The 14,900-nt window shown below is 43.4% G+C and overlaps 1 protein-coding gene across 16 annotated transcripts in view; it reads right to left on the bottom strand.

Annotated features, from left to right (window-relative positions):
- Nucleotides 1–78: 78 nt before the first annotated feature.
- The window catches only part of NUMB (NUMB endocytic adaptor protein), a 92,036-nt gene continuing 77,214 nt past the window's right edge, over nt 79–14,900 (bottom strand). For 13 of the 16 annotated variants that reach the window (XM_048950162.1, XM_048950163.1, XM_048950161.1 and 10 more), the window contains 7 exons: nt 11,034–11,108; nt 9,066–9,206; nt 7,412–7,613; nt 5,267–5,566; nt 3,454–3,603; nt 2,460–2,603; nt 79–1,110 (listed from right to left, as the gene is read on the bottom strand). In XM_048950162.1, the coding sequence (XP_048806119.1) occupies nt 404–1,110; nt 2,460–2,603; nt 3,454–3,603; nt 5,267–5,566; nt 7,412–7,613; nt 9,066–9,206; nt 11,034–11,108 (1,719 nt within the window). In that variant the 3' untranslated portion in view covers nt 79–403. The remainder of the gene's footprint in view (nt 1,111–2,459; nt 2,604–3,453; nt 3,604–5,266; nt 5,567–7,411; nt 7,614–9,065; nt 9,207–11,033; nt 11,109–14,900) is intronic. The other 3 variants (XM_048950173.1, XM_048950176.1, XM_048950177.1) reach the window with 1 other exon arrangement.

Genomic DNA, 14,900 nt, shown 5'->3' with positions numbered 1-14,900 from the left:
TTTCCACAGAGCCAGCTTCTGCTAAACAGGTGACAACCTCCCTCCTTGCTTCCCCCACCCCAACTCTGCTTTTTCCCTGGGGGGGGAATGTCCAGGACTCACGGGGCCTCGGAAGGTCGCAGGTCTGAGGTCTGCCATCCTTTCTGAGATACGTGATGCTTCTGCAGGACCGGGCGCCCAGCTCTGCTGTGTAACTTCCAGCTTTCCAAGTGAAGAGGGAATGCAGACCGAGGTGGCTCCAGGGTTTATTTTGAGAACTGCACATGAAATTCCGCATACGTTTATATCCTCCCCATCATTGCTCCCTCTTTCTAACCCATTTTTCATTTGAAGGGACCTTTGGGATTATCAAAGCAAACAGATGAGAAACAGTCCCCTCTGCTCCCTTTATCTACAGGGCCGCTTAAAGTTCAATCTCAAATGTCTTCTGTAAATCACTCGAGAACGGGTTGGTCGGGGAGGGATTCGTGCGCTGCTTTGCCTTGCTCTCCAGTGCTGCCCACTGTGCTTCGAACGGGTCTACCTGCGGGGCGGCCGCAGGAGGCTGGGGGTGCTTGTCCTCTGCAGCCCATTTGCCACCGTCAACGCCATTGAAAGCCGCAGAGCCGTTGTGCTGCGCGGGCGGGTTGAAGAAAGGGCTGGCCGTAGCGCTGCCGGCCTCGTACTGAGGGAACGTCTGCTGTTTGACGAGGCTGGGCGACTGGTGCGGATGGGCAGCCGGAGCGTGGCTCGCCGTGCCAAAGACGTTGGCTACCATCTGGGAAGGTGTGATTCCCACCACAGGTACGCTCGGGGCTGCCGCATACGTCATCCCGTTTGCTACGGCGTAGGGCTGAGCTGGAATAAAGGGTGGCTGCATGGGCGGCACCACGCCAACCGGCACGGGCTGAGGCGCAATGAAGGTGCTCACGGGGTAGGCGGCTGCTGCCTGGGAAGCGGCCGGAGGGGGCTGCAGTGGCGGCTGTGCGGCGGGGGCTGGCTGCTGCTGGGCACGGACAGTCTTGGAGACCTCTTCCAACCAGCGGTCTGCCTCCGAGGGAGTACGTCTGTGATTTCCTTGGAAGAGACTTGGCGAGGCCGTGCCTGGGGTGCTGCTGTTCCACTCGGTGCCTGGGGAGGAAAGCACAGGGAAGTCATCAGTGGTTCCGTTCCTCACCCTTTTATCAGTGAGACAGGCTGCAGGATGCACAACAGCAGCCAGGCCTCTTCCCTCCACAGCTGAGACCACTGCTAATAGCAGAAGCGCCTTTTTGCATCCAGTGCACTGCCCTGTTTTAGGGAAGATGCTGGTCAAGAAGGGATGGAAAAGTTTCATCGCTACAAAGCAGATTTTTGTTTTGTGGGCACTTGTTTTGTTTTGCTGTTTGTTTTTAATAGCAGGCATCTGAGATATTTGGGCAGGCCTTTATTGCTCCGTGGCAATAATCTAGTCTCTAACTCTTAACATGGGAGTATCAGTTTCTGAACGCAAAGCTCAGGAATGGTGGATTGTTGGAACATTAATCTTCAAGAAACTGTTTTTAAGGTTTGTTTTCCTTATTTATTTTCTAAATTCAGGCTTTACCCTTTTATAATACTGGCATGTAATGGTACAGGAAGCAGGAAGTTCAAGGCAACATTCGTTTTTCTATCCCAGACTATAACTCAGGCTGATAACCCTTTCAAAGTCTTGCAATCCTCAACTTCTAACAATTCAGATTTTTCTGTTATAAATACAGCTCTATTTAAATTCATTTATCTTCAGTGATTTAAAAAAAAAATTAAAAACTACCATAATTTCCATTCCTCTCCCCCTTTCAAAACCATCCTTCATTAGCTGAATGCTGCAGTCTTCTTTCTCCCTGTTTCAAACTCTCTTTCCTTCCTATAGGACCTCACCAACTCTTCAGTGTAATGAGAAAAGCAGTTATTCAGTTTTTAGGAAGTGGACAACTGCTCAGTACTCTTCCTTTGGCCTGTCTCAACTAGTTAAAACTGTCAGTTCTCCGTTGTTTTTACAGTGGTAAATTACTACCTCACATTGGATATGAATGTAGGCAAAGACAACTGAAGGGACAAACTAAAACTTATTAGACACAAGAAATTAATTTCTAAAGCTTTTAAGTACCGAACGTGATCTCTCTCTGGCTGGGAACAATGCACAGAAATCATCTGGAGGTCCATGTACAGATCTCTTCATCCTCAAGCACGCGCTATTTTAATGAAAATAAGATAGCTTCCTTTTACAACATCAGCTTTTCTAAAACCCTGCCAAAATAAGAAACAGTCTCCCTTATAGACCCAGAACCTACAAGTTCATAGCTTCCCTCCATCCACTTGTGCAAAAGGCTACTACTTCCAGCTTTTGTTCCTGTTCCTTCCCCTTTTCATCAAGTGGCACACACAGGCGTCTCAGGAGCTCAATTACGCTTTTGATCCAAGCTCTCATAGCAACGCACAGGATCTACTTCCAGTCTTACCAGAGACCATGGCTGCAGCTCCAGTATTAGCAGCAGGAGCATGAGCCCAGGGATTGGTTTCACGAACTGGCATAGCTGTGGACACTACAGCAGCTTGGGATGGTTTAGCAGCAAGCACACAGAAGGCTGAGGCAGTGCCATTAACTAAAATGGGAGCAGACAACATCAGTGCAATTAATTCATGCAAGGCATGCACATGACTGGAGTATTAGTGGGCCATGTCGTAACCATTAACATACAACAATTTTAAACACTTCCACATGACAGCAGTTTGTGTAAATTAGCCAAACTGGACTGACAGTTGATGAGGCACATAAATTCCGTTTCACCAAGCCAACTCTTGTTCACATTTGTGGGATGGTGGATTTTTATTTAGTTGATGAGATCGTCAGCGCTGATAACTAAAGTTAAAGTTGCTGGGTTTTTATAGCCAAGAGATCTGGCTCACCAGAAGGAAGTTACAGAGCGATTAAATTTAGATTCCAAAGAACACCAGATTTTGGATGCAAAATAATCACTACGTTTAACAAGGAGAGGTTCTTTTTCCACACTATTTGCATAAAACTGCATCGGTGGAATGAAGGTTAGAGGCTACCAAGCGTGCTACAGTTTGGATCTCTACATCTTATTCGGGAGTTTGTGTGAAAAATGGTAATCGGGTGGCACAAAATCTCCTTCCCTTGCAGGATTTGGTTCCTGTGACACACCACTGTTCAGATTTTTGCAGCCCAGGTGGCAGACTGGCTGAAATAGCCATGATCTCAAAGCCAGTCCCATTTACAGGTAACCATCGTGTGGTAGGTGCATGAACTTCTTGTTAAAAACAAAACCACATAAAAACTAAACAGACGGGATGAATAAAACAAGATGCATTACTCCAAAATACTGATACAAGACTTACACAAGAAATTAAGGCCATGTGTTACTGGAAAGCAACATTATGTGCACTCAAGCCTCATCCAGCACAACCACAGCAAGCAAAGAAATCACAGACCTTGAAAGGCAGGAGACTGTGGGGCAACCACTGTCACAGGTTTTGTCATGGGTGCTGAAGAGAAAGGGTCCTCCGACGGCATGCTGAACGCACTGGTGATCTGCGAGCACAGGGCACTAATGCTGTCCACTTCCCCTTCCACCTCTGGGACTGCAATGCCAACAAAATGGGTTAAATGAAGCTTAAGGCATACAGAAATTGAAATATGATTTATTTATCTCTTAGGTGTTCTTACTACTGATGTGCATGACAGCTTTTATGGTTTGGTTTTTAAATCGGGTGCTTAAGACCTGACAGTAAAAACAAACATAAAGCCATTAGTGCATTTTGTGACTTAGTCAAGAGTGTAAGAGATCAGTGTTCCAAATTTCAAGTTGGTTATTGCTGCTTCTCTGTGTTAATGCAAGAGAATGTTCAGTTCAGAAAATAAAAGGTTTTTCTACAGCTTTAACAGAGTTCTAAATCTTTCTGCATTAAGTGCTAAAAATATGAAGGATTTGGCACTAATATTTGGCATTTTGAGAAATGAAAATACTTAGAATAGGCTTAACTCTTCCAACAACACACTTTCACAGGAACCAGATGAAGATTACCACGTTGCCAGCTCTACAGAGCAGCTAGTTAAGCCTGGAGTCAGAACGTTACTAGCTGCAGGTCAGAGGCAGCTGAAAGCCCCGACTCCCGTGTTAAAATTATGAAAAATGAAAGCTGTTTGCTGGAGTGAAATGGACGCCAGGCTGTAAGCCAAGTATCAGCACAGTGCAGATGAAGCACCGTTTGGAGTATGGCTACTGACCGACCAGATGTTCTCATTATTTCTAACAGCACTGCTCTTCAAAAACACTGATCATCAGTTCCTCGTTGCAGCAAACTGGGCAGACATAATTAAGCAGTATACAGTGTAACAACCATAGGATGGCTGATACAGCAAGGACAATATGGAAAATTTAAGGAGGGGGATTCCCAAAAATTGATGATTTGAGGAATATTCCAATACAGCACCTGCAGCAAATGCTCTGAATCAGGAAGAATTTGGACTGTTTGTGCTCAGCCAGCCTAGCTCCAGTGAGCAGCACACTGTTACTGTTAAACTGATAAACTCAGTGCTGGTCTTAACACACAGGTCACCAAACAAGTATTGTAAAATCAATCAGATTAGGTATTTTTGTTGTTCTCTTCTTTGCCACAGAGATCTGAATTTTGAAACTCAGAATCCTAACTTGCTTTGCTGCCAAGTGAGAGTACAGCTGTCCTGCAGGATAACCTGGCTAAAGGGATTCTAGAATGATATGCAAGGTACTGATCATCCCCGATGTTTATTTTGGGATGACTACAAAACCACAACTCCATCATCTGAAAACCGTACCACTCATTACTGATACAGACAGCTGTACTGCCCAAACGGTAACGTTTCCTTTAACAAAAGGTGAAAAGTAGTTTCATTCCTCTCAAAAGAAGAATTCAGAAGGGCAGAAGTGCAGACTGCCGAAAAATGTCAAGTGATCCCACGGCCTGCGGGTAAGGCCTTGACTCTCTAGATGCCCTGGCATTAAGCAGAGGAACAGGATCAGTGACTCAGAGGGAAAAGCAGTACCTACTGTTACACCACCACTTGTTCCTGCACACTTCACGCTCTGTTCCAGTATTTCAGATAATTATTATAGCTGATTATCCTCTGCTTATGACTACTGCATTTGAAATTCTTGCATATTCCACAAGTAGAATTTACTGTAAAATACTGCGTTATTGGAAGCCACAGACAAGGCAAGGAGAAAGATGCAACTTAAGGTAATGTTTCACCATTTGGTTTTACCTGAGTTTTTCATGGGGAAATCTGTCTTCCTTTGCACTGTTGAAGGCAGTTCATTTATTCGCAAGGACAGCTGGCGCTTAAAAGGAGACATCTTTTGACTAAGGGCGGGGAAGCCCCTGAAAGAGCCTTGCCTGGCAAGCTGTTCTATAGGGGCGTGCCTCCGTGGGATAGCATGGGGGTTGCTCATTTCCTTCTCCACAGAGGCAGCAACTTCAGCAGTAGGAGAAGCTGGTGAGCCAGGAGAGGGGGCAGTAGTAGTTGGGGCAGCACCTGGTGCTGCTGTCTTCACTTCTGTTTCAGCTGTTGGAGGAAACAGAGTGAGGTTAGAAGAGTAAAGCAACGTATTTTCAACTGCCTGCCCGACTCCTGTAAAGAGAAAATGCATAACCAGTACTATTCCAGCAAAAAGGTTTCTAATATCATTGCAGAAAAATCTTTTCTTTCTCCTTTCGTAGTCTTCACCACACACACTTTACATACACCCAGCCCCCAGAGCACAGCTTACGAAGGCCAGCTGCTTCCTAGAAATGATGGCCTTATGTTGGCCTCACAGTTTCTGAGAACACTGCTCTGGAAACACCCGCAATTCATTTATGATTAAGACTGAAAAGTATACTGTGTGTTTGAGACCTTTATTTCCCCTCCCACATAACTATAAAAACAGATCAAGGCCAAAATACTACTACTGACTGTTCTCAGCAGTCAGTAGCTGAGAGCAGCTGCAGGGAACAGAACGGCTTTAGGACCTTCTTTAGAAGTCCCTGTCCCCCCCCAGCCCTGCAGAAGCAGCAGCGGCAGCCAAACAACCCACACAAGCTCCAGCAGGCCAGAGTGAGCGCTTAATAGGTTCGGCGGCGTTCAGCACTCAAACAGCAGCTCCCCAGCAACTCCAGGGAAAGCAGTGCAGAGATGGAAGCGTGCTGCAAGGCAGAGCCAGACGCTGAGCTGACAGGCCTTGCTGGGCACCAGCCGCATTCTGAAGACTTTCCAAACTTCATACAAAAAACAGTGACTAGTTTTTGGTTGATGCATCAACAGAATAAGTAGAAGTCTGGAAGAAGAAGAGTCACAGTAGGCATTTTTGAGGAGCTGGAACCATCAGAGGAACTAATTATGTTGTCTTGCAAGCTTCAGTACCCATGAGCTGCAGCTGCTCGTTCAAGTGAAACTTTTCTAATCAGTCTTCCTTGGAAAGGATTTCACACACCTTCACTGAGCCAAGACTTTGACTCATGCCCCCAAGTAACAAAGGCGTTGTGTTTAAGCTTCATTTAACACATTCTAAAACTAACGTATGGGAACAAGCAGATGGATGATGAAAACGAAGATTAAAGTTTTGCAAGAGTGGCAGAACAAAACTTGCTGTGGAACCCTCTGAAAGAAAAATCCAACTGCACTGTAAAGAGAGCTATGGGTAATATTAGTAACACTAATCTTTTTACTAGTTGTACAATGCTATCTCTATCACTTAACAAAACCTGGGTAAGAAGTTATACTTTCAACTGAATTTGAGAACACTTCCAAGTTTTAAACAGCTAAGTAGTAAAAACCACTCCTTTCCAATCACCCTGTTACCATTTTTGAACATAAGGTGGCTTCTGGTGATTTGTTGTTTTTTCCATTTTTAGAAAGCACACCGATTGCCCTCTTCTTCCCTCCTGCAGTATAACTAATGTAAACTCTGCAACCTGCCTTAAAAACCAAAATAAGAGTACATTGCTTTTTAAAAAAAAACACACAATTTTCTGTTCATTTACAATAATCTTCAGAGTACAGAAAGTGTGGCAATCTGCTTATATTTTTAGTAATGTGTTTCTAATAAGGCCTTTTGTTTTAGTACGGTGCCCATGATGTTCTCTGCCATCAAGCAGGCTGACACAGCAGAGTAGGAGCAGCTCTGTCCAGCTGCTTTCGCACATAAAGCCCCTTGCACTTTTTCGTATGGGAAGATTACCCTGTAAGTGAATCCGGGAGCATTTTTTGTCCTGCAAAGTGACAGGTGTGTGGAAATATGATTTGTACATAACAAGGTTCAAGAGAGGGAATTCTGGATGGATGTTAAGCTGCAATCCCTGCTGGGGCTCCACTTCAGTCCCAGTGCTGGTTCTGCTCACCAGGGACGGCTGTGTACGCTGCACCCCTTACCTTTAGCATCCGGCATCTGTCTCATAACTTCCTCTCTTTCTGCTTGTTCAGTAGCTGTAGTGACCCTGAATGACCCCTCTCTAGTGAATGTGGTTCTGCTGGCATCAAAGGTGGCAGTGACTCCACACTCCTTCTCTCGCTTCTGCTTTCGCTCCAGGCACGCTGCAAACGCACAGCCCACGGCATGACTCAACCTTTCCCCCTGCAGAAGACAACACCGCATCATGTGGTGACTGGAACAGATGTACTTCAAGCACTGCAAACTGATAACACCTTTACAAGAGGACTCTAATTAAGACATTAAAAAGAACTACTGTAATTGGCCACCTTGTGTAGCTCTAAAACTAAACATGATGTACAAAGGGTCACAACTACCAGTGCACAAGCATGAAGGCCTCCAGAAACGAAAGACTGTTTAGCTTAGCTGCTACCACGATAGCAGTGTGATAACGTACCTGCACTGATCCCTCCTTGCCTCTGGATGCGTTTGTGCAGAAAAAAAGTGCTTGTGGAGCCATCTTAGCAGGTTTAAGTCCTGAGGGACAGATCAGTGCTATTCTCAAATGGAAGAGAGCGTGCAGGAAGGCAATACTGTTGTGTGCAAATGCGAAATTTAAAAGCAGAGCTGACCACTAATACCTCTTAATGGCTCTGACCAAATGTGCAAATCAGTATTGAGTGCTTTCCAGAAGGCACTTCCACTATTAACAAGTGAGGTCAAAAGGATCCACTGCCCAATGACTGCAGTAAGGAAGTGAAATTGAAGTTGGAGGAAGTCTGGCATTCCAGCTGATCTGGAGGCTGCAGCTGAGTCACAAGTGCTATTACTACAACAGCTCAACTCATGTGAGTTGAGTTTAGTAAGTGAACTGACCCGCATACACAGCAGAACATAGCTCTGACATGAGTTTAAATGGGAATGTTTAACTTCACAGTTTCTCTTTAAAGAAACATGATAAATTAACAAACATAATTGCTTTCAACACACGGCTATGTGGAGTTATCTCAGTGGATTTGCATGGGGTTTCAAGCCCTTGCGTAATACATGGGCAGGATTCAACAAAAAACCACAAGAGGAGAAGGCTGGATCAGGAAGTTAGATGATTTAGGTCTACAGAGCAAAACACTGATATTACAAACCTTCCACTGCAAAAATGTCTTAACATTTAGAAGCAAACAGGACCCTAATGTAATTCATTCTAGCTCCAGCCCTTAGCACTCAGATGACTTTCCATTCAAGACAGCATTTGCATACAAGAGACTACATTCATACCCAGCCTGCTATTCATACCCTATTCACTATGATCTTATCCTGGAAAAACTGTCACTGCTGTTCCAGTTTTTGGCTGTGTACGTCTTCAGATGAGAACATCTCCTGTCTATTTTTAGAAGAGTGCTTCCCTTCTGCTACCCATATCTGAGGCTGACTGCATTCCACTTACACACCATGCTGGGTTCTGCTTCTCTGCACGAGCAGAAACCATAGAGGAACGGCAAATAATTCAGATATAAAGAATTAGAATTAAAATAATTTTTAAGGAAAAAGTAGTGTTTTAGCTGACGTTAAAATGCATTGCAGAGTTCTGTGTTCATTTTCTCATGTAACTCCCAGTTGGAAGCAGAAGGAGCTGGGCACACCTCGCAGTGCACTCACCGTGTCCTTCACAGCCATGAAGCAGTGGCATATCCAGCGCCTGGTGGTGCCATCTCGGCAGATGTATGAGAACGCCCGGTCAAAGTTCCTGTCTGGCGCGCAGAAAGAAACCTTCTCTATTGTCTGATCAACTATAAGATCCTAGAGGGGAAAGAATCCATTCCAGCCCCACACACACACACACACACACAAAAAAAAAGACATGAGGATATGTGGAGAAACAATTGCACCAATCATTTCCAGTGGTAACTGCAGGATGCATTTATATTACAAAGAAGTTATGCTGATTTGGCTGCAATTCTCTATCAAGTCAATTTGCTCTTCAGAAACCATTCCCAGTGTGAAACAAAAAGGACGGCTGCCACCTTCCACCAGCCATCAATGGCAGAAGCCAGACAAGGTGGCCAGTTCCGAATTCAGGGACATGCACAATTCCTAACATCTCTGCTCCACACTGTGGATCTAGGGTGGTGAAAAAAGGAAATTTGGTTTTATTTTTAATGCAGTCTAGCAATCAAAAAATCTTTACTGTGAAGAAGTCTGCTTGTGTGAGAAGACTTAGCAGCTGCTGCACAAAAAGCAACAGCTCATGTGGCACCAAGCAATGCAAGGATGGAATAGAAAAGCACCAGCAGAGCTGGCACTATCAAACACCCCAATTTGTTTCCACAAACGGATGGGAGAGGTGTATCTAAAGAGGAGGCAGTATGGTTTAATAACGATGTTGTCCTCATTCCTTTCCTTCCCCGATGTTTGTCAGTGTATTTTTCGGTTCATGTCTGCTCCTTGGCACCTGTGCTACTGTGTTCAACCACCAGGAGGCAATATCATATTCCCTTTTTAGGTACAACTCCTTTCATTACCTCTACGGTCTGAAAAAGTTACTAAAATTCATTTTTACGAATTCAATATAGGTATGTATAATCTAATAATGCACATTCAATACATTTCTACATATGTATACGTGTACTTATTAGCCTTTTTAAGGCAATCAGCAGACTGAACTCACCGGTATGTTCCTGTATGTTCATATTAAATACTGAATTTTTACAGACAGCAACTTCAGTGCTGCCAAAGCACATCCCAACAACAGCCCTGGAGATGTTGATCTCCACAGCAGCTATTCATCACACTACCACACTGCAGAGGGACATTTTCTCTACCTGCTCCTCAGTGTTGGCACGCAGAAATCATTTTTTTAGGCCATTAAACTAAGCATTAAGTCACATGAATATAAAACTAATTCATTTTATACTGGTTACAGTAAAAACTGTTCCGCTAGCTGTGGCATCTTCTAAAATGCTAGTAACCTACAGAGATAAACATTAAGCTCTCCTTTCTAATTACTTGCATGAACACACAAATTGTTTGCTTTAATAATAAAACATTGTGAAACATCCCAGAAGGAAGCCATGGATACACCTGCCTTCCACTTGAGACCAACAGCTTCTAATTAAAAATTAGAAAATTTGATATCTATTGAAGAAAGTTTGAGATGTTCAAGGGAAATGACCTTACTTCATTTATTCCCTTTACCATATTTTTGGAAGCCAGATTTTGTTCATTCAGACCTATGTGGGATTTGGATGCACTGGATATTATACTGATCAACATCAGTTTTCTCATGTATTACTCTCGCATCCCTCTGCAGTCATACAGGACAAAAGTCACTGCAAGTTCAATGTCAACAGAAGTTGTTGGGAAAAGATGGCTCTTCTGGCAAATGCAACAAAGACAGCTCCTGGCTTGTGCTACCTGCCTCATTTTATCGAGTACCGGCATTAATAAAGAAGAATAATAATAATCTTACATACATATTCCAAGGAAGAAATGGTTAAACATCTACATGCTTAAATCTTTCTTTCAGATACCAACATCTACATTAAGATAGAGATTAGAGTCTAGTTAAAGTTATGGCACGCGTGTTATTATAGAGAAACTCTGAACTTTTGTCAAGAGAAATCTAACCTTTGTTTTCTCATCTACAACTCGGAGTCCATCCGCCGATACCCACAGGACCGCTTTAACCGCCTTCTTCCCAGTCTTTCAGAAAAGAAAAAAAATAGGAAAGAAAAAAACAGCTTTCTGTTAACAGTGTCAGAGTGCACCCACTCCCCCTTTCCAAGAATCACAACATTAAGTGCAGATGAAGTCCACGTTCAGTAAGGTGCCCAGTGCCAGATAAATCAATCCAAGTTGCAAAACACTCAGAGAACCAAGCCAAAGCCAGTATTTCAGAGGGAACATATCATGGGCATGGGGAGCGGGCACGGAACAGGTGCAGTCATAAATAGGGTGTACATCCATGTACAGTAAAGAATTCAAGACTGACCAAGTGGGTGAAGAATTCCACCAAAGAGTCAGATAACACTAATTCATAAGGAGTTACACCCCAGGTAGCTTCTCGAGCACAAGTTTAAATGCAGGAAAATTCTTACCTGGCATTTCCACCACCCCCACCCTCAGCCCCAATAGTTACATGGCAGAATCGTGGCATCACCTTAAACCAGTGTTAAAAGCACCCAGAAGACATTGGTTGCGGTGTTACACGGCTTAATGCTGAGATGGACCATCTACAGAGGTTCTACAGATTTGCTAAGAGCAGAACGTCACACGTTGGAAGAGAGGTAGAAGAATGGGACATATTAACCATTCGACTGTAGCTTGACAAGCACTGCGCAGCACAGCACAGCAGCGGGGGAGTGCCCTGGCTTTCCTCCAAGATGTGACTGCGGGACCTTTTAGCTGCCACGAGCTGAGGGTGAGCAGAAGTGGGAAACACGGGAAGGCTTTGGGAGCCACGTCAACTGCAGGTTCTTTCTAAGCTGCTTACTTTTTAAAGGAGGGTTGCAGAGAACAGTATACACGCAAGATGATATTCTTCTGAAATCAAACCAATCAAACAGAAAATAGGTACAGTGTCACCATAATTTTACGAGTACTACCACAAAACAACCCCTAACACCATTTTTAATGTGTTCCTTAGATTCACAAGTCCTGTACTCTATTCTTTTACCTTTGAGCCACCTCAGAAACTATTCTCCCCACACCTTTCCAGAAGCACAGGATTTACGCACTTTGTGACTGCTGTAGACAGCTGCCACAGACCACTGCAGGAAGAGAACAACAAAAGCAACAGGAGATGGAGGGGAGTGGGGCGTATCAGCTCATGGCTTTGTGCAAGGATTGCATTTCATTTTTAATAACTCAGTACAGATGTATATAATTTATATTCATACAGCAAGTATCTGAGCAAGGACACATTCTGGCATAAGCTACTGCGTGTTCCAAATTAGCAACTCTGATTTTAACATTGTAAGGATGAAGTGTATTTTTTATCTCGGACTGATAAGCCACCTGCTGCATCACATTGGTTTCACTCTCAGAGAAGACAGAAAGCGTGAAGAAAATCAGCCTGGCAGGACTTGTGCTGGTCTTGGGGGAGGAACTATCTGTCCCAATTTCTGAAGCAGCAATGACAACCAGAACACTCTCAGAATGCTTGGTGAGGCCGGAGAACAGCACTAACTTGTATGGAACAGCGAGTAAAGGAGAGAAGAACAAACACAAGCACAGTATGAAAACAAGCTTCTGAAGAGCTGGTGAAAACAAGTCTGTAGGAGCCCATCCAGCCGGTTCGATATCCCAGAAGGACTGAAATAAAATTTCCAGATCCTGGAATGCCTAATGGAAAAAGCATTCTTCACAAAGGAAGATGGACTCAAAGTTACTGTCATATGCATTAAAAAATGCTGCAGCATTTAAAAGCTGCCTCTAGTTTTCAGTCTTAAAAGAAAGTAAATATACATGCACATAGATATATATATATATATTTTCAATGCCCACTTAGCTTTCATAGCCTAAAAGTCCCTATCAATCCCAACAAGAGACAGCATGTAGAGATTTGTCTCAAACATTCTGAAGGAGTGCCAATTTCTTAAAAGCCACTAGCAGTCTTAAAACGTTCAAGCAAATAGGGAAAATGAAGAGAAGACAACGCCTGTGGGTCACTGCTTGCTTTAGACTATCATTATGAACCTAGGATGCTTCTTTTTCCAGCAAACCACAACCTTGTTTCTGTAGAGTCAAATGCTGAGCAGTTCCTGAAGTTTGTATTAATCAACTTGGGTTTCACTCAGTTTGGTACTTTGCAAAGCAGCGCTGAAGTGCAGCAGAGCTGGTCCTCATCTGTTACTTTCCTAAACTAAGACTTACAAACAGATAAACCACAGAACCTCGCATTTCTCAGAACAAAAATAAAAGGCTGGAGGTCTGAATATCCCACTGGACAAGTAAGCTTCGTCAAGTGAGCTAACCTAATGCAGGTTTCCTACTCTAAGAAAACAACAAAACATAGTTATCTCCCAGTCCTTACTTCTAGATTTATTGTGGATGCAATGCTTAGAACAAATAAGTTCTTACAGTCTGTATCCCAAACTCATGGCTGTTACCATTGGGCAACACACAATTATCTCCCAAATCCTCATTTTATCTATCCCAATTTCACCAAATAAGTTCATACCAGCTACACAAATCAGCACACTACTCTACTATAGGTTGGGTATTGCCGAGCATATCGTGATTAGAAAGTAGAATCCATTTTCACTCCTGACATACAGTGGACAGTAAAATTACTGCTTACAAAGCAGTCTCCAATGCAGGACCACAGTGTCTGACAGACAGATGTGACTTCAAACAAAAAACATTATTTAAATCAAATTGGTGACATCCATTGCAATAGCATGGTCTTAAATTCTACTACTTAGGCACTCCTCCAGACTTCTGCATCAGTAGCTTGTCTTCACATTCAAGAGCTCTAGGATGACGACACTGCTGGAGGGGAGCCACTCATGGCACCAACACCCAGTTTGTCAGTGTGAATCAGCTGTGACAGAAAGCTCACTTCTTAGCATTTCCTAGGAGGCTGGTAATCTGCTCCTGCACAAGACTTGTTCTCTTGACTCATTTCAGAGTCCTCAGAAGCCTCCTGGAGGGCAGGTGAGGCACCCCGGTGAACGGAAGGCAAGGCTGAAAACAAAGCACATGGGAAACCTCTCAAACAAGCAGATGCCCTCAACACAAGCATCACAGAAAAGAAAATGAAGTTGATTAAAGCTGAAATACATTTCTCCTGAGCAACGGTGCTGGGCCTGCTGACTGGGCCATTAGAAGTGATGGAAAGATGGAACTAGGTAGCAACTGTACTGTAAGGTGGAAAGTAAAGGTTTAACGATAACCAAGCAGAATGAACGTTGCATAATAATGCCTTTTTAAGTACTTCTGAATTGCTTCTAGTCTTTCAACTGTTTACAGATTTCTCAGTAGCTGCCTATTTTATTCTTTCCAAGGCCTTCAAAACAACTGTAAGATGTATCTGGAGCCCAAGATGTACAAGAACACAAATTTCTTCTCTGTTTCTGTACAAAACATTGCACACTAAGAAATATACCTGTTTGATAGAAGCAAAAGATGAGAAAGATCTGTACTACTATTCATTAACACACAGAAGACTTAGTTTTAAAATATGAAGATCTGCCCAAAAAGGCAGTTGATGCAGTTATATCCTGTAAACAAAACAAAACAGCAAAAGCCTAACCCGGAGCTAGCAGCAGGCATCTCATTTTTACTTGAAGTTGAAAATGAAGTATTTTCAATGTCAGGCTGTGACTAAGCACTGGAACATTTCCTGACACAAATAAGTCAGATTTACCTTTCTAGGGGAGAAAAACATGGACAGGGAAAGAAGCAAATCTGTCTAGACAGACTTACTGAAAACAAGTAGCAAGTTAAAACAGCTCTGGTTGGGAATATTACATTAACCCAAAAACAAGATAT

This window comes from Lagopus muta, chromosome 6 (assembly GCF_023343835.1).
Source record: "Lagopus muta isolate bLagMut1 chromosome 6, bLagMut1 primary, whole genome shotgun sequence".
Lineage (NCBI taxonomy): Eukaryota > Metazoa > Chordata > Aves > Galliformes > Phasianidae > Lagopus > Lagopus muta.
The sequence above is the reverse complement of the archived record's forward strand: the minus strand, read 5'-3'. Positions and strand labels throughout refer to the sequence as shown.